This window comes from Hypomesus transpacificus, unplaced genomic scaffold (genome assembly GCF_021917145.1).
Source record: "Hypomesus transpacificus isolate Combined female unplaced genomic scaffold, fHypTra1 scaffold_61, whole genome shotgun sequence".
Taxonomy (NCBI): domain Eukaryota; kingdom Metazoa; phylum Chordata; class Actinopteri; order Osmeriformes; family Osmeridae; genus Hypomesus; species Hypomesus transpacificus.
Genome location: NW_025814034.1, coordinates 1,399,006 through 1,420,501, shown reverse-complemented (window position 1 = coordinate 1,420,501; position 21,496 = coordinate 1,399,006). Strand labels below are relative to the sequence as shown.

The following is a 21,496-nucleotide window of genomic DNA, read 5'->3' as shown; positions in this document are numbered from 1 at the left end:
TTGCCTTTTATTTTTGATGAGGACAGGCACATTGACCTGTTGCCTTTTTATAGTGCTTACACCTGATTGGTATGTTTACAGTTTAGCACTTTAGTGCTTGTACACCTAAGGCCCTTGTTTGATCCATTTGTTCACGTGTGGCATTTTACAAGGCAGTGTCTAAAAAAGGCAATAAGGTAACATGTCTGTGTCTGATGTAGAAAAGTGTGTTTAGTGATTTGCAAAACACTGTGTGTAGGATTTTGCAAATAGTGTGAGGATGAGAATGTGCTTATAGTTGTGCAAGTCTGGCCTTCTGTTGTGCTCCTTTAGTTTCAGATTTCACTAACTGTGTGTTATTTGACATTTTTGTGTCTAAGCAATCGGAAAAAACTGTAACTGTAACAATAGGGAAAAAATGTAAGGAATATTGGGTTGGAAGGAAAGGGGAGTCTCTTCAAGAGACCAATCATAAACACCTAAACAAGAGGGCAGACAGTATGAACACCCACATCCTCTATGGGGGGGGGGGGAGGGGTATAAAAAGAAATGCGTATTTCTACACCTACCATTTCAGACTCAGCACGAGCAGATTCATCTTCAAGTCTAGTAGTAAAAATTGTTCCTGATCGTCCCTGACTACCATGGATTCATTCAATAGTAAGATATTTTATTCAAGCTACTTTATGATTGTATTTGTAAAATAATTTTATATAAACCTTTTATCAAACCATGTGATGAACTAGACTTTCAGTTTGATTGATCATTCTCTGGGGAGGGAGAAGGCTGGATGAATATTCTTCAGAGTTGATTTTATATGTCTGGTGCCGTAATTAAAGTTTTTTACGATTGCTTAGACACAAACATTTTATGGATTTGTATTATTTTGCGGCTTTTGATTGTCATTATGTCCGGAAGTATAGACCCACACTTGTGGAAGTAGAACGGAAGTAGAGTCACTAACACAGTTAGTGAAACCTGACAGGCAAGGAGCAAAACAGCAGCCCAAATCTGCACAACTATAACCACATTCTCAGCCTCACACTATTTCTAAAATACTGCACACAGGGCCTCATGTACTAACGCTTTTGCGCCCACTTCAGGCGTATTTGTTTCCCAATATGCGCGTAAAAGCATATGGCGAGGTATGTACAAAAATACAGCACTGACGGAAAAGCGCAGATTGCCTGTCAAGGGAACTAAAAATGGCAAATTGCTTTTTCCCGAGTCATGCATATGCATTCATGGGAGGATCATGGGTAAAGTGGGAGTTCCCATAAAGAGATGGGAGGAGATCAAGCCATAGAGGTAACATAACTAGAGTAAGCTACTTTTGTCTTCCAAGATGGCGTCCCCATTCATTTCTATGAAAAGTGCTCAGTGGCGCAGTGAGGCAAGCGCGAGACTGGACGCGGCCATCTTTCCACATCCGTGTCTTCCGGTCTAGCTTTAAACAGTGGCTCTTTTTTTTCCCTAGCTCCGAGACCTCGTGCACGCTTGCAACTAGCTGTACACGTCATACTTTGCGACAACCAGTCGCGAGCATAGATTTATATGGTTACGAGCGTGTGAGCTAAGGCATTGCAGTGGCAGAAAGGGGTACAAGTCCGATAAGAATCAGACACATGATGCAAACTTAACGGAAATGTATTCTGTCACTGTATAGTATTCCTTTCACTTGTTTTTTAGAAATAGGCTATAAGGCTAAATATAAGGCTATTCTAGATGGAACTCATCACATTTGTTGCTTTTTTAATTCGTGATATGAGTATGATTTCCAACGCATTGTATCGGATGAAATAAACTGTTAACATGAACAGCTCCGTCGTTGTTCTCGCCAGGCAAAGAAAGCTTAATAGTTATTTTGGTAACCGAAATCTTCCATAATGCAGACTTACCATAGCTTACTGTCAACTTTATATTCAAACGAAATGCCACGAAATTCACACTGCCTTCAATTTAACATCAGTGTAGAAATATGGCCTGTGTTTTATATGTTCATCCTACAAAACCAAACACCTATTAATGGATTTAACGTGATCTAACAAGACTTGGTAATAATGTAATAAATACAAGCTTGAGAACTGTGTATAAAATATACATTATTGAACATTTGCCTTTGAAAGGGGAATATTCGCAGAACCATATAGGCTTTTCCATCAGATGTAAGTGGGGGTGAAACATAGAGTCACTGATACCCCCTTTCCACCAAAGTGAACCGGGAGCTAGTTCGGAGCTGGTGCTAGAGCCAGTTCGGAGCTGGTTCAAGAACGGAGCTTACTAAGAACCGGTTTGCTTTTCCACGGGCAAGAGCCACCACAGAGCCACGTCATTACGTCACTGTATATGTCTCATATTTCCCAGCAACGCTAGCGCGGTAGCGCCAAACACAACATCAACAATGGCGGACGTTTCGTTGCTGTTGTTGCTCATGGTTTTGCGAACCTACATCGGCATCCAAACACAGCGCATCCGACGTGTTTGTTCAACTCGCCATTTGTATAGACCAATTATCACCCTACGTCACACAACTGTCAAGCAGTCTCAACTGCGCATGTCGGTTGTAAAAGACGAACTTCTCCCCGGTCTATTACACTTGGAGTGTCGATCAGGTCATCATATATCTCTGGCCACTGGATTGCAGGGTTTGATATTAACTTTTTGAGGCTCTTGGCCTTTGGACAAATACATTTACGTTTCACTTGTCTATGCACAAAATTCACTTGACCCCGATACCCTTAAATAGCCTGACCAAGTGATCGGCCAAAACTAGCCTGGCTAAAGGAGGTCGCTTTCTCAGGCAAATGACGAATTAAACAGGCTTGGTTAAAGAAATCCGAGACGCTGGCTATCTTCATCAGGCTCGTATCTACATTAGGCAGTCCTTCTGCTGTAGAATGGAGTGAATCACAACATTGTGCACACTGCCAGTGAGCGAGTCTGACTGAGGCTAACGTCAAAACAGTGTAACGGGGACGCAGTCTCACTCAGATTGCCAGTTTGAACAAATCAGAAAAACAATCGGACCAGCTGGCTAAAAGCAGAATTCTCATTTCTCTTGAAAGCTGTCCTTCTCGACTTTTAAAATTTTAAATTGACTGTAAAACTGTAAAATTATGAACTTAGTGACATGACAAAAAAACATGGTTGCCGCTCGACTATGCGGTCTGTACCGGGCGACATTCTCACTCAAATTTCAAGACTTTCGTGACCCAAATCAAACTTTCTCTTTTAAAGGCTGTCCTCCTCTACCTTTTTGGTATTTTTAAATCAAAATAAAACCATTTGTATTATCAGTGTGGTCCTTTTGCCATGAAAAATGATATCCTTTCCCGGTTTTCTGCAGCCACATTGCGCGCGCATCCCGAATGTTTACATTACAATCGAGAATAATAAAAGTCGGAGCAAATTTACAAATTAGCAGTTTCATCAATAAAATAAGCACATTTTCAGCAACTACACTGCCCCCTTCTCGATACATTTTCATTCAGATTCTGATTTACAAGTACCGTTTAGCTGAAATATGAATTGTAAAAACTTAGAGCAATGGTGGCCAAAGCGTTTTGTTGGTCACGGTAACCCCGCCCCAAGCGGTTCTTTATTAGTTCGTAAACTAGACCAGCTCCGAAGTGGTGCTCGTTGCGAACCACGTATGAACCACGTACGAACCACTTTTCCGGTTCCCAGTCTGTCGAAAGAGAAAGAACTGGTTCGCGATTAGGCACCGGCTCCGAACCGGCACCCAAAATGCGTTGGTGGAAAAGGGGTATGAGGACCTTCTTTGTCCCACAAAATCAGTCTGGCTTGATGACACGCTCAAAAAAAGAATAAGGGGTGTGTTTAACAAAAGCTTCTGAAGGCTCTGGATAAGAGCGTCTGCTAAATGACTAAATGTGAAGGCAAGACTAATATTATTTAAATATAGGCCTATATAATTTCCTATTGTGGTTACCAGTTAAAGTATTAATCTTCGTCTTTGCTCCAGATAGACGTCAACAATCTATGCTCGCGCTTAACATTTGCCATCATGTCGTGAACGTTTTTACGAAAAATCTCATCTGTTTTAAAATAACGGGAATAAACTATATTAACAACATTTTATGTATGTGTGACAACCATTTGCTAAACTTGCTACAACACGGCAGGCAACTCAAGTCAGTTCTCCCTGTGCTCATAAGTCTATGGCTCATTCAGCTCCATGAAAATCGGCTATCGGCCAATGTGAACTTTTGTGCTTGTGTCCTGTTAGTATCGGCGAGCACATTTGCAGGCAACTTTTATTGACGTAAGCAAATAAATGGGGTGGTAGTTTACCCATTTTGGATTGGTCTCAAACTTAGCAAAAATCGGGAAAAATGATTCTATGAAAAAGCTAGTAGTATGAGCCAGGTTCGAGAATCGAACTAAAATTATTGGAGGAGATAGTTTTGTAAATGTTGACTGGAGTTAATAGAATAAAAACGACCGGAAGAGTCGGAAACCTAACCGTAATGCAATACCACCTACATCCACCGTTGCTTCAAGGCAAGGGGTGGGGGCTTTCCGATTTGCTACCCGACTCGTCCGGTCGTTCTATTAACTCCAGTCAACATATCTAAAACTATCTCCCCCAATAATTTTTTTTAGATTCTAGAACCTGGTTCATACTACTGGCTTTTTCATATAATAATTTTTCCTGATTTTTGCCAAGTTTGAAACCAATCCGAAATGGGTAAACTAGCACCCCATTTATTTGCATACCTCAAGAAAAGTTGCCTGGAAACGTTTATTTATTTATTTATTTATGTATTTATTATTCAGATCAAATACAAACAATCCAGGCACTTAAACAGAAGTTTCCAGATCAATGAATATATCTCCTGCCTCAGTTTGAACAAGAATAAAATGTATAGACAGATATATACAGGTTTCTATTATTTAAAGGTATCTAACAAGGAAACCAACTTAAGAGCTTTCTTGACTTTGATCAGCTTTAAGGATTTACTTAAAGATTTCAACTCATTCTTCCAATGATTCAAGATGGGTTTAGTCTTAAAGTATCTACATTTGTGTAAAAAGAACTTCCCCAATAAGATCACAACATTGAGAACAAAATCCAAGTTCTTATCCTCCACAAAAACACCAAACTTAAATGTCTGTACCAAGGCCGTCGCCATGGAGTCAACATTGGGGGCGACCAATATGTATTATGATTACGGCCTTCGTCTGTACTGTCAAGGGTGGCATTATAATATCTTTGGATTGTAGCCAGCTCCACAGATTATTCCAGAAGGACTGCACCGATTCACCTTGAAAGAACACATGTTCCAAACATTTCACTTCTTCACCACAAAATACACAAGCATCTGCTTCAAAACCAAATCTTAATCTTAAAAATGTGTTTGTTGGATAGATCTCATTTAAAATCTTGAGGCATATCTCTTTTACCTTAGGGGGAAGTGGATATGAAATATACCTTGTCAGTTTCCTGGAAACGTGTTCGCGGATACGAACAGGGGACGAGCACAAAAGGGAACATCAGCAAATTTCTGATTTACCTCAGCTGAATGAGAAGAACATGGAGAAATGATTTGATAATCTACAGTTGCCTGCCTTTATTGTAGCACGTTTTACAAATGGTTGCACACATACATGACGGTTGTTTGTTGAGTTTATTTCCGTTATTTTAAAGCAGATTTAACCATTTTATAGGCTAATGAACGCTATTACGCTCATGGCATGACTTATAGCCTAATATAATTAGTTATTACATCGTGGGATGTTACGGTGTCAATATAGATTGTTGACATGTTATTCTGAAGCAAAGACAAAGATGAATAAATCATGTCTGATAACCCTATTGTTATGGTCGTTATATTGTTAGAACTTTATGTCAGGTAACACCATAACGATGGCATTAACAATAAACTAGTAATAGTAAGCAACACTCATCATCGTTATAAAATTGGCTTAATTTAGCTTGTTTTGCCTTCCGAGCTAGAACAACGACGAAGCCACCCTTACAAAAAAGAAGTATATTAAAGTATACTATAAGTATATACTAAAATATTGATAGTACACTTTTAGTTCACTTTTGACATACTTTTAAGAAGTGTGCTTAGAAAATAGTTCACTTTTAATATACTTTTAAGTATGCTTTGACAATAGTTCACTTTTGATATTTTTAAGTATGCTTTGAAAATAGTTCACTTTTGATATACTTTTAAGAAGTATGCTTAGAAACAGAAAAAGGTCTACATTTCTTCTGGAGTAGGATGTACGTTTTCTATTAATATACAGCAAAAACTGTCAAAATATTTTTTAAGTACATTACAGGTTACATTTTTTTGATCCATCTCATTCTAATTATTAAGGTCTATGAAAATCTATTATGCATTGCACATCAAATCTTTTTTGGTATTGAAGCTGTAACCTTAATTACTGCCAAAACATTCTGAAGCCCTATAATCTTATACTAATAATTATCAATTGGAGTATTACAGTTTTTTTCAATCGCTAAGAAGCGCTTACCCATACTTCGGATACTTTTTCTAAACTCTTAACACAGACTGACACCTACAAAACACAATTGGCCAAATGGATAATTTTCTTCTCAAAAACACATTTTGTTAAATATATACTAACTCTCCATTTCAAGACAGAACACATGTTTCTCTGCACACACTGACTTTACCAAAACACTGGAAATCTGACTCAAAATGAAAATATTCTGTCAAAGAATAACACTTGTTTTCACTTCACAAGGTACATGCAGTCAATCAAAGTACACCAGGTTTCAAAATACTGGCTATTGTTGACATTATAAAAACTGCATAGACTTATGTTTCAGGTATTTGCATGGAAAACATGCAATCCACCTTTTACACTAAATTTCTTGGTTGGGAACTGTATGTCCACATATACAATAATGTTCACATTCAAACACATTTCAGTAAAAAGCAAATCAGTTCTTTTTTTTCGTACTGTTTACTACGTAAAGGAAGTACAGTAGAAACACAGTATACAGTAATAGAACAGAAAAAAGTTTTACAGTAATGCTTACAGTGAACAAAATATTGGTTTGTTGAAAGATGCGTATAATGGAGGCAACCATTGACCGCCTCAACTTGGGTTGCACTCTTTCACCAGCCTCTCCTAGTGAAAGACCGTGATTGATTACATGGTCAATGATAGTGGTACGAAGTTCATCACTGACTACTGTTCTTGCAGCCCTTGGAATGCCACCACCATGCATTCTTACACCTCTACCTTGCCCTTTAATTGGGCCTGGTCTTATCCCCAGCCCTGCTCCTCTCACTGTACCTGCACCTCTCCCTCCATCTCTCACTGGGCCTGCTCGAATCTCCCTGGGCCCTTTGCTCTTCCTCGTCCAAACATTACAGTGTTTGTATTTGTCTGTTTCCTAAATCCAAAAACATCTCTCCTCAAAGTCCATCTTTTATAGTAATTGAAGGAAATAACCCCTGCCACTGAGTCTAAGCTACACTGGAATCAGCTGTGGTTGGCCCACTTTACCCAACATAAATCAGCTGTGTGTCCATTTTTCAATTGTCTTTTTTTTGTTTGTTGCTGAGATATGTTATTTTTGAACTAATATCATTGCAGAAGCAGATGTTTTTATACTGTTTTTAAGGTTTGGATAATTGTTTTTGCTATTGAGGGATGTTGTGTGTTAACATTCGTAAATACTACACAAACAATCCATCATTTTGTTGGGAGGTATAGCTTGTCTGTTAAGAAAATGTAAGCGTTGTGGAAATGTCTTCACTGACAGCATATTGTGTGAAAAAGACATGAAATATGTGAATTGTATGGCCAAAAAAGACTGATGCTGTGCTAATTGTGTTAAGAGTTTAGAAAAAGTATCCGAAGTATGGGTAAGCGCTTCTTAGCGATTGAAAAAAACTGTAATGGGAAAAAAAAACGAAAAAGCTACTTGAGAAAGAAGCAGACAGAAGGGTTGCATTATGCATTTGAAGGTTATACTGTCAAACTGACTGAAGAACGAAATAACTACGTGAATTAATGAAGATAGTGTGGCTCATTGGCTAGTCAACTCCCATGATGCAAGGCGGTAAATAGTGTTAAAATTTGCTGATAAGTTTGCCGTTTGCTCGAAATATAAATGTAACTTCATGAATTTCGTTTTTTAAATTAGTCTGCTTAGAATGTAGTGTTTTGTTGCGTGGTGATTGTCATTGTTGTGATGGTTTACCATTGTAACCATGAGTTGAATGACTGTTACATTTAATAAGAACAGCCTGATACTTGCAATTCAAATATTACGAAGTGGATAGCTGCTTTCAGCTAATAATCTGCAGTACAATGATGCAGGGCCCTGTTTTTGCCACGTGATTTAAGATCTGAGGCATTTAAGGGCCCTTAAACATTTTAATTAGTGATTACATTAGTAAGTAATAGAAAAAAGTATTTTATATTGCAAAGTATACTTTGAAGCTCTTTAGGAAGTATACTTCATGAACTAAAAGTGCACTACACAGGTTACTTTAGAGTATTCCAAGGTATACTTTTAAGTACTTTAGGAACCATACTTCGGGCACATATTCAAGTTTACAGTTTCTTTAATATGACACAATACTTAAGCAGTCAAACAAAAACACGAAGCAAATAGAACAACGTATAGGCAGTGCACGTATAGCTGATACTACAGTACTAATAGTATTAATTTTCGTAAAGTTCACATGTAGCATATCAGATTCTTGATTGGACCACATTCTGACAGTTTTCTGCAATGCCTTAGCTCCAGCAGAGCCTGTTTAAGGAGAGCCTTGCCACTCCTTATTGAGCCCCATTGTACCGAATTTGGCTGCAGTTCCACCAGAGTTCCACTGGGGCTGATCGCGAGCGAGTGCATGTTGAATGGGAGTCTATGGAGCTAAACGGCTAAATTTGTCTCTTTCGCCTGATTGTCCTTATGAAATCTCCGATTTGATTGTAGTTTTTGCATGTTCAACATAGATTATAGGTCGAAAGTTGAATGAACGAGTACCTATGTCCTTTTGATTTCTTACAGGGTGAGTCGTTATTGCCCATAACACGCTTGCATTCTGCTAATGAATGCTGATTGGTTAGTGAAGGACTGATACGACCAGAGCTCCCGCTTGATGGCATCCGAAGTGGAATCAGAATGTCAGAGCATTAGCAACATTAGCAACAACATTAGCAAGCCCAAACTCTTTCTAGCATGTGTATTGACAGGGAGAGCCTAACCTGTCAGCTGTGTTGTCAAAGCCTTGAGAGAAAAAAAAAAGTGACCAGAGCTTGCCGTAAAGCAGTAGCTCTGGTCGTACGATGTGTATGACGTCAATTACATTTTCAAAGGCTTTTTAGAACAGAAAGGCGACTTTAAAACAATCTAACAGCCAGCAGTGTGTATTTTTTTTGCCTTCCCTTTCGAGTTCAGAATTCTAGTTACTAGACAAAAAATTATATCCTGAGAAAAGTGGATTTTGAGGGGTATAGCTCCATAGACCTCGATTCATTCTGCATTCGCTCGTTAGCGCCCTGACATGGAACTGCTACCAGTTCAGAACCCGGAAGTTTGAGATGGGTATGGCTGCAGCCTGCAGCCTCCCGTCTCATGCCCTCCCGTCTCATGCCCTCCCGTCTCATGCCCAAGCTGTCCAACGGTAAATGCAGAGGGTCAAAAATAAAAAAATACAAAATCGCGAATTATGGTACGGATGGAGTTAAAGGTAAATTCGTGAGCACGTTTGTTGCAATAAATTGAAAAACTTTTTTTATCCATATAGTTTGCTGATTTCTGGATGTTTTCCCTGATGTTAACGTATATTTAATGAAACCTGCGATGACTGCATCAGCGTTTTATGCTGACATTTGTTAGCGAATATTAGCTAATGTTACCTAGAGCAATTTATGGTTGCAGACTTTGATGGTTTTTGTTTTTTTCGATTTTCCTTAAGGTACACATCAGTGTCTTTAAAAAAAAGAACACACCGCAGATGACAAAATGCACGGTGTGCTGTACCGACCATCATTGTCCCCCAACCGTCGTGGTTGTGCCTAACCTTAACCTCGACCTCTGCTACGACTCCTGGCCTTAAACTAATCCTAACCTCAATCGTCGTTGTGACGCCTAAACTCAACCGGGCCTCCCAGGCTGCTAGAATGGATTTTTAGTTTGTAGTCTAGCTAAAACAAAACACGTACACCAAAGGAGAAATAGCGGACCAGACAAGCTTTTATTTTGAAAAGTAGAAGCATGAGACGGGAGGGCATGAGGCGGGAGGCTGCAGGCTGCAGCCATACACTCTTGGGAAGTTTCCCGAGAGTGGCAGTTCTCCCTATATTAGACATTGTCTGGCTCCAGCTCACAAGCTTGCGACTGGTTGTCGCAAAGTAAGACGTGTACAGCTAGTTGCAAGCATGCACGAGTTTCAGAGCTAGGAAGAAGCTTCTGCACCGGACGAGTCGGTCTGGAAAGATGGCGCGGTCCATTTGGCGCTCTCGCTTGCCTCACTGCGCCACTGAGCACTTTTCATAGAAATGAATGGGGACGCCATCTTGGAAGACAGAAGTAGCTGTCTCTAGTTATAATAGGTGCGTTCGACATGGACTGCGACTGCATGAAACGACCGGCGAGAGTGGCCGCTTGCAGTCGGGGAGGAGTTGAAAACGGCTCTGTGAAGTCGGACATTTCAGCTTCTCAAGGTTTGCCGCGCGGACGTCAGTCACGGCCGAATAAGCGCTGTTTGCTTACTTTACTCTACTTATAATTTAACGTAGTCTTTCCGTTAGTGAAGAGGCGGAGTAAAACCCTTTCTTCCATAATTTTGTTTATTCAATTCAACAGTTTGGTCCGGATTTGAGCATTGGCGAAACTGAAGGTGTCCGAATATTACAAAACACGCGTCAAAGTTGTCGTGTGTGAGTCTGGCCAATCATGAAATAGCTGTGTCGTCACTTGAACCCGTGCAGTTGCTCTTGAGAATGCGCTCGGCCTACACAGCCAGCAGTTCTCGAATCGATCTCACGGTACTTTGATGGCGACGTCACAGTGACGTGTCCTCGGCGCCGTCTCAAGTCGGACAAAAAGTCTAACCAGAATTCACAGTTTCAAGTCAGCCACCTGCAGCCGGCTGCAGCGTCACATGAAGTCGGGTCATGTCGAACGCACCTATTAACTCTATGGAGGAGATGCATAAAGTGCGCCTAATTATGTATTCCGCGGTATGTACAGAAACCGCCCGTGAAAGCGTACTTACATTTTGCGGTGAACATTATCCGCCTTTTAAAAGCAGGCATAAACCAGGATGCGCATATATGCCTCCTGGTAAAATGGCAGCCGTAACCCGAGCAAGACGAAGACATAGGCCAAAGGATTTTTGCCACAAGGATCACACTTTTTGAATTGAGTGAACACGAAATCGTTAAGCGTTACAGATTACGCAGCCATGCAATATTACAGTTACTGGAAGAAATCAAAGATTAAATCGAATCTCCGACTCAGCGTTCACATTCCATTCCAGCAGTTGTTAAACTCCTCGCTACATTACAAATATTGGCATCAGGATTATTTACATTTAGTCATTTAGCAGACGCTCTTATCCAGAGCGACTTACTGTAAGTACAGGGACATTCCTCCGAGGCAAGTAGGGTGAAGTGCCTTGCCCAAGGACACAACGTAATTTGGCTCAGCCGGGAATCAAACTGGCGACCTTCAGATTACTAGCCCGATTCCCCACCGCTTAGCCACCTGACTCTCATTTCAAACAGTCATCGCTGTTTTGATTTTGGTGGCTGATCCATGATAGAAAGAGAGAAGGAGGCCCATTCAATTGCGCATTTAAATGCTCGCAATGTAAGCCTACGGTATATTGGGCGGTATAAATCGCTGTTTACCCAATGACTTGCAGGTTTCGTAAATACGACGTAAACTGAAGTATCACAGCGTGCGCAATCTGCGGGTTGCCAATGGCGCTAATAACGTTACGTTTGCGAATGTACGTATATGAGGCCCACAGAGTTTTGCAAATCAGTAAACACACTTTTCTACATTAGACACAGAAATGATTAATTGAAATGAAATGTAATTGCCTTTTCAAGAGACTGCATTGTAAGATGCCACGTGAACGAATGGATCAAACATGGGTGTCAGGTGTACAAGCACTAAAGTGCTTAATTTTAAACATACAAATCAGGTGTAAGCACTATAAAAAGGCAACAGGGCAGTGTACCTGTCCTCATAAATAATGGAAGGCAATGTTGCAGGAAGAGAAAGAGGAGAGTGAGGATGAGAGGGGGAGCCCGTGGAGGAAGGGTGGGAGGGAGAGTTAGACGTGGAGGCCGTGGAAGAATAGGGCCAAATTTACAACATTAAATTCAATGTAGCGTACATACTATACACACATTCTACACAGTCACTCAAACAGCCACTAAGTCACACAACACAAACAGTGAACATTCTGATGCCATGCACGCACTTCTCCACCTCCTCCCTCCCCTAACACACTTCCACACATGCAATACACACACATACAATGCACACGCGTTCAAACTGTACTGTAAACACACACACAATACACAGTACAGCAACACCTCATCCTCAAACCAGGCTGCATCTTACATGAGTTCTTGACTGACTGGGTCTTCTCCCTGGTTTAATCCCAGGGATCCACCCTGTCTGGCTGAGCTATACACTTGAACTTGCTTCTGATTTTAACTGACATTTTGTCTCCCAGTTTTCACAGAGTTTGAAATGATGGACATATACCTGGAGCAGGAGCAGCTGCTGATGCTGATTCTGAAGCAGGAGCTGGAGCTGATGCAGGAGCTGAAGCTTAAGATGGAGAAATATGATCCCTGGAATGTTCATGGATGTATGAATATATACAGTCACACACCACACACACCAGTTGATACAGTAATACAAAACAAGCTAGAGACTTCTAAGTAAACACAACACTTGTGGAACCTGTTTTGTCAGGAGTGTTTGGGGTTAGAATAGAAGTATTTTGGACCAGAACAGAAGCTCAAAACAAGGACAAAGCTAGACCAATCATGGCATACGACTGACAAGACCAGAACGTGTTTAGACCTGAGAAACCCACCCCTCCTTTTCTCCATCCCTCTATCCCTCCATTCCTGTCCATAACCTCTGGCAATACCCCTCTTTTCCTCCTAAATTAAGACATGGGAATGTGTTGTTTCCTCCATATTAGCCTATAGTACATAAAGTCAATCAACTCATTCACACACACACACCACACATACACAGACATACAGACACACCACACATACAGTCATACACACACACACACCAACACCCACTACACATACACACACAGAGACACATCGTGTTCATGTGACGAAAGTCTTGTGTATTTGGGGCATATGTTAGGTGTAGTGTACACTACACGCACACGCTGTGCACCCGTCTTTAAAATATCGCCCCTGCTCCTGTCAAAAATCGTCAACCCAACGCTTACAAACTGTACTGTAAACACACACACAATACACAGTACAGCAACACCTCATCCTCAAACCAGGCTGCATCTTACATGAGTTCTTGACTGACTGGGTCTTCTCCCTGGTTTAATCCCAGGGATCCACCCTGTCTGGCTGAGCTATACACTTGAACTTGCTTCTGATTTTAACTGACATTTTGTCTCCCAGTTTTCACAGAGTTTGAAATGATGGACATATACCTGGAGCAGGAGCAGCTGCTGATGCTGATTCTGAAGCAGGAGCTGGAGCTGATGCAGGAGCTGAAGCTTAAGATGGAGAAATATGATCCCTGGAATGTTCATGGATGTATGAATATATACAGTCACACACCACACACACCAGTTGATACAGTAATACAAAACAAGCTAGAGACTTCTAAGTAAACACAACACTTGTGGAACCTGTTTTGTCAGGAGTGTTTGGGGTTAGAATAGAAGTATTTTGGACCAGAACAGAAGCTCAAAACAAGGACAAAGCTAGACCAATCATGGCATACGACTGACAAGACCAGAACGTGTTTAGACCTGAGAAACCCACCCCTCCTTTTCTCCATCCCTCTATCCCTCCATTCCTGTCCATAACCTCTGGCAATACCCCTCTTTTCCTCCTAAATTAAGACATGGGAATGTGTTGTTTCCTCCATATTAGCCTATAGTACATAAAGTCAATCAACTCATTCACACACACACACCACACATACACAGACATACAGACACACCACACATACAGTCATACACACACACACACCAACACCCACTACACATACACACACAGAGACACATCGTGTTCATGTGACGAAAGTCTTGTGTATTTGGGGCATATGTTAGGTGTAGTGTACACTACACGCACACGCTGTGCACCCGTCTTTAAAATATCGCCCCTGCTCCTGTCAAAAATCGTCAACCCAACGCTTACAAACTGTACTGTAAACACACACACAATACACAGTACAGCAACACCTCATCCTCAAACCAGGCTGCATCTTACATGAGTTCTTGACTGACTGGGTCTTCTCCCTGGTTTAATCCCAGGGATCCACCCTGTCTGGCTGAGCTATACACTTGAACTTGCTTCTGATTTTAACTGACATTTTGTCTCCCATTTTTGACAGGGTTTATAAGGATGGACATATACCGCGAGCAGGGGCAGCAGCGGATGCTTATTCTGAAGCTGGAGCAGGAGCTGGAGCAGAAGCTGAATCTTAAGATGGAGAAATATGTTCGCTGGAATGTTCATGGATGTATGAATATATACAGTCACACACCACACACACACACTACACACCACACACACCAGTTGATACAGTAATACAAAACAAGCTAGAGACTTCTAAGTAAACACAACACTTGTGGAACCTGTTTTGTCAGGAGTGTTTGGGGTTAGAATAGAAGTAATTTGGACCAGAACAGAAGCTCAAAACAAGGACAAAGCTAGACCAATCATGGCATACGACTGACAAGACCAGAGCGTGTTTAGACCTGAGAAACCCACCCCTCCTTTTCTATATCCCTCTATCCCTCCATTCCTGTCCATAACCTCTGGCAATACCCCTCTTTTCTTCCTAAATTAAGACGTGGGAATGTGTTGTTTCCTCCATATCAGCCTATAGTACATAAAGTCAATCAACTCATTCACACACACACACCACACACACCACACATACACAGACATACAGACACACCACACATACAGTCATACACACACACCAACGCACACTACACAGACACAAACACACACTACACACACCACACATACACACACACCAACACCCACTACACATACACACACAGAGACACATAGTGTTCATGTAACGTAGGTCTTGTGTATTTGGGGCATATGTCAGGTGTAGTGTACACTACACGCACACGCTGTGCAACCGTCTTTAAAATATCACCCGTGCACCCATCAAAAATCGCCAATGCAACGCCTACAAACTGTACTGTAAACACACACACAATACACAGTACAGCAACAACTGATCCTCAGACCAGGCTGCATCTTACATGAGTTCTTGACTGACTGGGTCTTCTCCCTGGTTTAATCCCAGGGATCCACCCTGTCTGGTGGAGCTATACACTTGAACTTGCTTCTGATTTTAACTGACATTTTTGTCTCCCAGCTTTGAAAAGCCGTAGAATGATGGACATATACCTGGAGCAGGAGCAGCAGCTGATGCTGATTCTGAAGCAGAAGCTGGAGCTGATGCAGGAGCAGAAGCTGGAGCTGATGCAGGAGCAGAAGCTTAAGATGGAGAAATATGATCCCTGGAATGTTCATGGATGTATGAATATATACAGTCACGCACCACACACACCAGTTGATACAGTAATACAAAACAAGCTAGAGACTTCTAAGTAAACACAACACTTGTGGAACCTGTTTTGTCAGGAGTGTTTGGGGTTAGAATAGAAGTATTTTGGACCAGAACAGAAGCTCAAAACAAGGACAAAGCTAGACCAATCATGGCATACGACTGACAAGACCAGAGCGTGTTTAGACCTGAGAAACCCACCCCTCCTTTTCTCCATCCCTCTATCCCTCCATTCCTGTCCATAACCTCTGGCAATACCCCTCTTTTCCTCCTAAATTAAGACATGGGAATGTGTTGTTTCCTCCATATCAGCCTATAGTACATAAAGTCAATCAACTCATTCACACACACACACCACACACCACACATACACAGACATACAGACACACCACACATACAGTCATACACACACACACACACACCAACACCCACTACACATACACACACAGAGACACATCGTGTTCATGTGACGTAGGTCTTGTGTATTTGGGGCATATGTCAGGTGTAGTGTACACTACACGCACACGCTGTGCAACCGTCTTTAAAATATCACCCGTGCACCCATCAAAAATCGCCAATGCAACGCCTACAAACTGTACTGTAAACACACATACAATACACAGTACAGCAACAACTGATCCTCAGACCAGGCTGCATCTTACATGAGTTCTTGACTGACTGGGTCTTCTCCCTGGTTTAATCCCAGGGATCCACCCTGTCTGGTGGAGCTATACACTTGAACTTGCTTCTGATTTTAACTGACATTTTTGTCTCCCAGCTTTGAAAAGCCCTAGAATGATGGACATATACCTGGAGCAGGAGCAGCAGCTGATGCTGATTCTGAAGCTGGAGCTGAAGCTGATGCAGGAGCTGGAGCAGAAGCTGAAGCTGAAGCTGAAGCTGAAGCTGAAGCTGAAGCTTAAGATGGATAAACATGATCGCTGGAATGTTCATGAATGTATGAATATATACAGTCACACACCACACACACACACTACACACCACACACACCAGTTGATACAGTAATACAAAACAAGCTAGAGACTTCTAAGTAAACACAACACTTGTGGAACCTGTTTTGTCAGGAGTGTTTGGGGTTAGAATAGAAGTATTTTGGACCAGAACAGAAGCTCAAAACAAGGACAAAGCTAGACCAATCATGGCATACGACTGACAAGACCAGAGCGTGTTTAGACCTGAGAAACCCACCCCTCCTTTTCTCCATCCCTCTATCCCTCCATTCCTGTCCATAACCTCTGGCAATACCCCTCTTTTCCTCCTAAATTAAGACATGGGAATGTGTTGTTTCCTCCATATCTGCCTATAGTACATAAAGTCAATCAACTCATTCACACACACACACCACACACACCACACATACACAGACATACAGACACACCACACATACAGTCATACACACACACACACCAACACCCACTACACATACACACACAGAGACACATCGTGTTCATGTGACGTAGGTCTTGTGTATTTGGGGCATATGTCAGGTGTAGTGTACACTACACGCACACGCTGTGCAACCGTCTTTAAAATATCACCCGTGCACCCATCAAAAATCGCCAATGCAACGCCTACAAACTGTACTGTAAACACGAACACAATGCACAGTACAGCAACAACTGATCCTCAGACCAGGCTGCATCTTACATGAGTTCTTGACTGACTGGGTCTTCTCCCTGGTTTAATCCCAGGGATCCACCCTGTCTGGCTGAGCTATACACTTGAACTTGCTTCTGATTTTAACTGACATTTTGTCTCCCATTTTTGACAGGGTTTATAAGGATGGACATATACCGCAAACAGGGGAAGCAGCAGATACTTATTGTGAACCAGGAGCAGCAGCTGGAGCTGTTCTCAAGCTTCTGCTTAAGATCAGCAGGAGCTGGAGCAGGAGCTGGAGCTGATTTTAAGAAGGAGCAGAAGCTTAAGATGGAGAAATATGATCCCTGGAATGTTCATGGATGTATGAATATATACAGTCACACACCACACACACACACTACACACCACACACACCAGTTGATACAGTAATACAAAACAAGCTAGAGACTTCTAAGTAAACACAACACTTGTGGAACCTGTTTTGTCAGGAGTGTTTGGGGTTAGAATAGAAGTAATTTGGACCAGAACAGAAGCTCAAAACAAGGACAAAACTAGACCAATCATGGCATACGACTGACAAGACCAGAACGTGTTTAGACCTGAGAAAACCACCCCTCCTTTTCTCCATCCCTCTATCCCTCCATTCCTGTCCATAACCTCTGGCAATACCCCTCTTTTCTTCCTAAATTAAGACATGGGAATGTGTTGTTTCCTTACTCGTGGCACCATTCTTTGATTTTGTTTACAAACAAAAACAGACAATGAATCTCTGACTTCAGTTCTCTCCCCTATTTATAGGCATCCCTCCATATTAGCCTATAGTACATAAAGTCAATCAACTCATTTACAGACACACACACACACACTACCCACACCACACAAACACACACTGGATCTGAGAAGAGGAGGGAGAAGAGTTTAAGTGACTGTTTTGTGTCCCTGGTTTAGACTCAGTGACCCACGCCATCCTGTGGAGACATGCTGCTAATGAAGAGATCGAGAAGCTGCTGGAAGCCACTAGTGTTGTTGATAAATGTATGAATATATACAGTCATACACACACACCAACGCACACTACACAGACACAAACACACACTACACACACCACACACACGTACACACACATACACATAGGGTCTGGAAAGGGAAGGAGGAGTTGAACTGACAGTTTTGTCTCCCTGGTTTTAACTCAGCATCCTGGGGCATGCTAAAAGATAATCAAGCTGGACCTGGTCCTGAAGGAGAGATCAACAAGATGGAGGAAGGTCTTCCAGCTCCAGGATGGATCCCGGATGGTTCAGTGCTGCAGTGTCTTCCTGTCTGTCTCCTGCTGTGTGCTCTCCTCTCCAGAGGGGGCGTGTCCACTGAGGCAGGGCACGGCCCCATGCAGGGGTGTGTCTGTCTGACAGCCTGAGACAGATCAGCACCACCAACACCAGGCAGTACTCCTACTCAGTATTTACACCTGTTCTCTCATGGGGGCAACACACCAAAACACACTAAACATGTTTTCATTTACAATCTGGGTTCCTTGATCTGAGTTCTCTGAGAAGATTTCCCATTTGAGATGACAGGTGTGAATATTTAGTATGTGACTTTGATGGTTAGACTCCATCCTGGCCTAGTTCTGACCTTAAATCATGACACATTACAACACATAATGAAATGTCATGAATCATTGTACGGTACTTTTTTTTTTTTTTACAGATATAATCTTTTAATTGATATTTACACAACGCTGTAGTTGTTGATTTACATGTCTATTAATTTCTGTGATCATTATGAGAAATAATTATACAAGTCTATAGCATGTGGTTGATTAATTTTGTGATATAGCTAACATTATTTCTTTTTCCCGTCAGGTCAGTCTTAGATTGCTACTGGTGATTCTGTAACCCGGTACGACCTGTGCAGTGCTTTTAACAAACTTTCTAGAGAGTTCATAACAGAGAGCAGTCTACATTTCCCTCTGGTGGTGTCAGGTCCAGAGAGCCAGCTACTGGTTTATGCAGCCCAGCCTGTTACGGCGCTAGCCGTGCAGCGTGTGTGTGTGCTGGCCTGCTGCAGCCTGCAGGATAGAAAAACAGTGACGTCAGCAGTTTATATCCTCTCAAAGGATCTGTAGTTGTTGCCATTTAACTCCTTCAAGTTTTATTTTAGATTGTTTCTGGGCTTCTTTGTTGTATCCTTGAGTTTAGGAGGTGCCTTTTAAATGACATTTTCAATCCTTATTATTATTCTTACAACTTTGAATTGCGCTATGGGGGCCACTTATATGAAAGCTGGGGAGGTGGTCAGAGAGATGCAGAGCAGTCTCTCCTTGCTTCCCGAGCAGAAGGCAGAAGACCGGTCATTGAGAAAACATAAGAGAAGCCTGGAACTGCCTGTCATAACAGGAGAGAACCTGGTAGAGTTACACGATGATGTTCCTGTCAGATCAGACTGCTCTCCTCCACCTTACCATCCTGTCATGGGGGCAAGAAGACTAAAACGTAGTCAAAGCATGGAATTTCCACCAAATTTTTAAGTTCCCAACATGTTTATTGATCAATTGATATTGCTGGTAGGTATTTAAATCATGGATGCAATTTATGTATTTTTCTCAACAGTCACATTTCAATTGCAACTAATAGGGGAACCTTGATGTAACGGGAAGATGTAAAGATAATGTAACTGCAGACCTGGTGTTATTCTTTACTATCAGATTCAGGAAGACCGAGACCCCACTATTCAAGATGAATCAGCCTATCATTGATGCACTGTAAATACTGTATCTTTTGTACTTTTATTTTCTGAATAAACAACTTTCAACTTAACACAGAGGTCCTGTTTTCCTGTCATGCCAAATGTCAAAATGGCATATTCTTGTCATGCCTGTTTTTCATAAACTCACGGCTTCACATTTAATATGTTTGCATGTACTTTATTTAACATTGCAGCATGTAGTTGGATATGTGTGAACTATTTTTGTCACCAGCATATGATAGGTTGTGACATTACTAAAACTAATAATCTTGTTGACAACAAGATGCCGGGTGTGTCAAGTCATCAAGTCAATACTAAATTGGACAAAAGCATCTGCAACTTGAAATTTGACACATCAGGAAAAGAGGGTGGGAGGTTTCACGATGGTCGGGATAGTCAGGTGGAGGAGAGCAGTCTAATCTGTCAGGGACACCATCTTGTAACTCTACTAGGTTCTCTCCTGTTATGACAGGAACATCATCTTGTAACTCTACCAGGTTCTACTCACCCATCTCCACAGAGCAGGAACAAATTTCACTTGATCTTTACAGAAGAATAATTACAAAGTCGAGAGCACAGAGCAGGACAGAGAGGGATGTCTGGGATGTTTCCTGAACAAAACATTAGTCCTGCTGGAGAAGGAAACTGATCGGAAAGGAAAGTTAGTGTGTGAATATTCTTCTGTGAAGATCAAGTGAATTTCATCATGAAGATCCAGTGCCCTCTATCTGTAAACTGTAAAGAAAGTGTCTATTAACGTGTAACTGACTTTCAAACAAAGGTTGTCTGGCTGCAAGATGCGAAAGTTGTTAATTCGAAAAATCCAACTTACAAAAAAACAATAATACAGTATTTACAGTGCATCAAGGATTGGCTGATTAATTATGAATAGTGGGGTACATATTCCTGTTACATAAAGGTTCCCCTATAAATTGAGATTTCAAATGACTCAATTGTGAGTCTCCCGGTCCCATCCAACGTCTATTAACGTTACATTATCTTTACATCTTCCTGTTACATAAAGGTTCCCCTATAAATTTACATTTCAAATGACTCAATTGTGAGTCTCCCGGTCCCGTCCAAAGTCTATAAAGGCGAACAATGGGTTTTGGTGTTTCAAAACCCATTGACACTGTATGACTATGTTTAGCTTGTGTTCTGCTCCTCTCTCCTACCAACTGTCTCTGGAGGAGGGGATCCCTCTCTGAATTTCTCCTCCAAAGGTTTCTTCCATTTTTTCTCCCGTTGGAAGTTTTTCCTTGTCTTCCTTGAGGGTTTAAGTTGGTTGAGGGGCAGTTCTATGGGCGCATGTGAAGCCCACTGTGACATGCTTGCATGTAAAAAGGGCTA

At 41.6% G+C, this 21,496-nt stretch overlaps 1 protein-coding gene across 4 annotated transcripts; it reads left to right on the top strand.

Moving 5' to 3' along the window:
- Positions 1–531: 531 nt before the first annotated feature.
- Positions 532–20,217, top strand: LOC124465899 (zinc finger protein 853-like). 4 transcript variants are annotated; one of them, XM_047017545.1, is made up of 9 exons: positions 532–639; positions 12,702–12,839; positions 13,636–13,773; positions 14,579–14,707; positions 15,587–15,748; positions 16,557–16,736; positions 17,571–17,762; positions 18,350–18,436; positions 18,595–20,217. In XM_047017545.1, the coding sequence occupies exons 1-9, from the start codon at positions 624–626 to the stop codon at positions 18,813–18,815; spliced, it is 1,263 nt and encodes a 420-aa protein (XP_046873501.1). In that variant the 5' UTR covers positions 532–623; the 3' UTR covers positions 18,816–20,217. The 4 variants fall into 4 exon arrangements, with proteins under 4 accessions (XP_046873501.1, XP_046873503.1, XP_046873502.1 ...); XM_047017547.1 differs by lacking the exon at positions 13,636–13,773; XM_047017546.1 differs by lacking the exon at positions 14,579–14,707.
- The last annotated feature ends 1,279 nt before the right edge of the window (positions 20,218–21,496 follow it).

Excerpts from the sequence above, each read along its gene's own strand:
- LOC124465899 (XM_047017545.1), top strand. Across the intron at positions 12,840-13,635 it reads TCCCTGGAATGTTCATGGAT|TTTTCACAGAGTTTGAAATG; the intron begins GTATGAATATAT and ends TTTGTCTCCCAG. Across the intron at positions 17,763-18,349 it reads TCCCTGGAATGTTCATGGAT|ACTCAGTGACCCACGCCATC; the intron begins GTATGAATATAT and ends TCCCTGGTTTAG.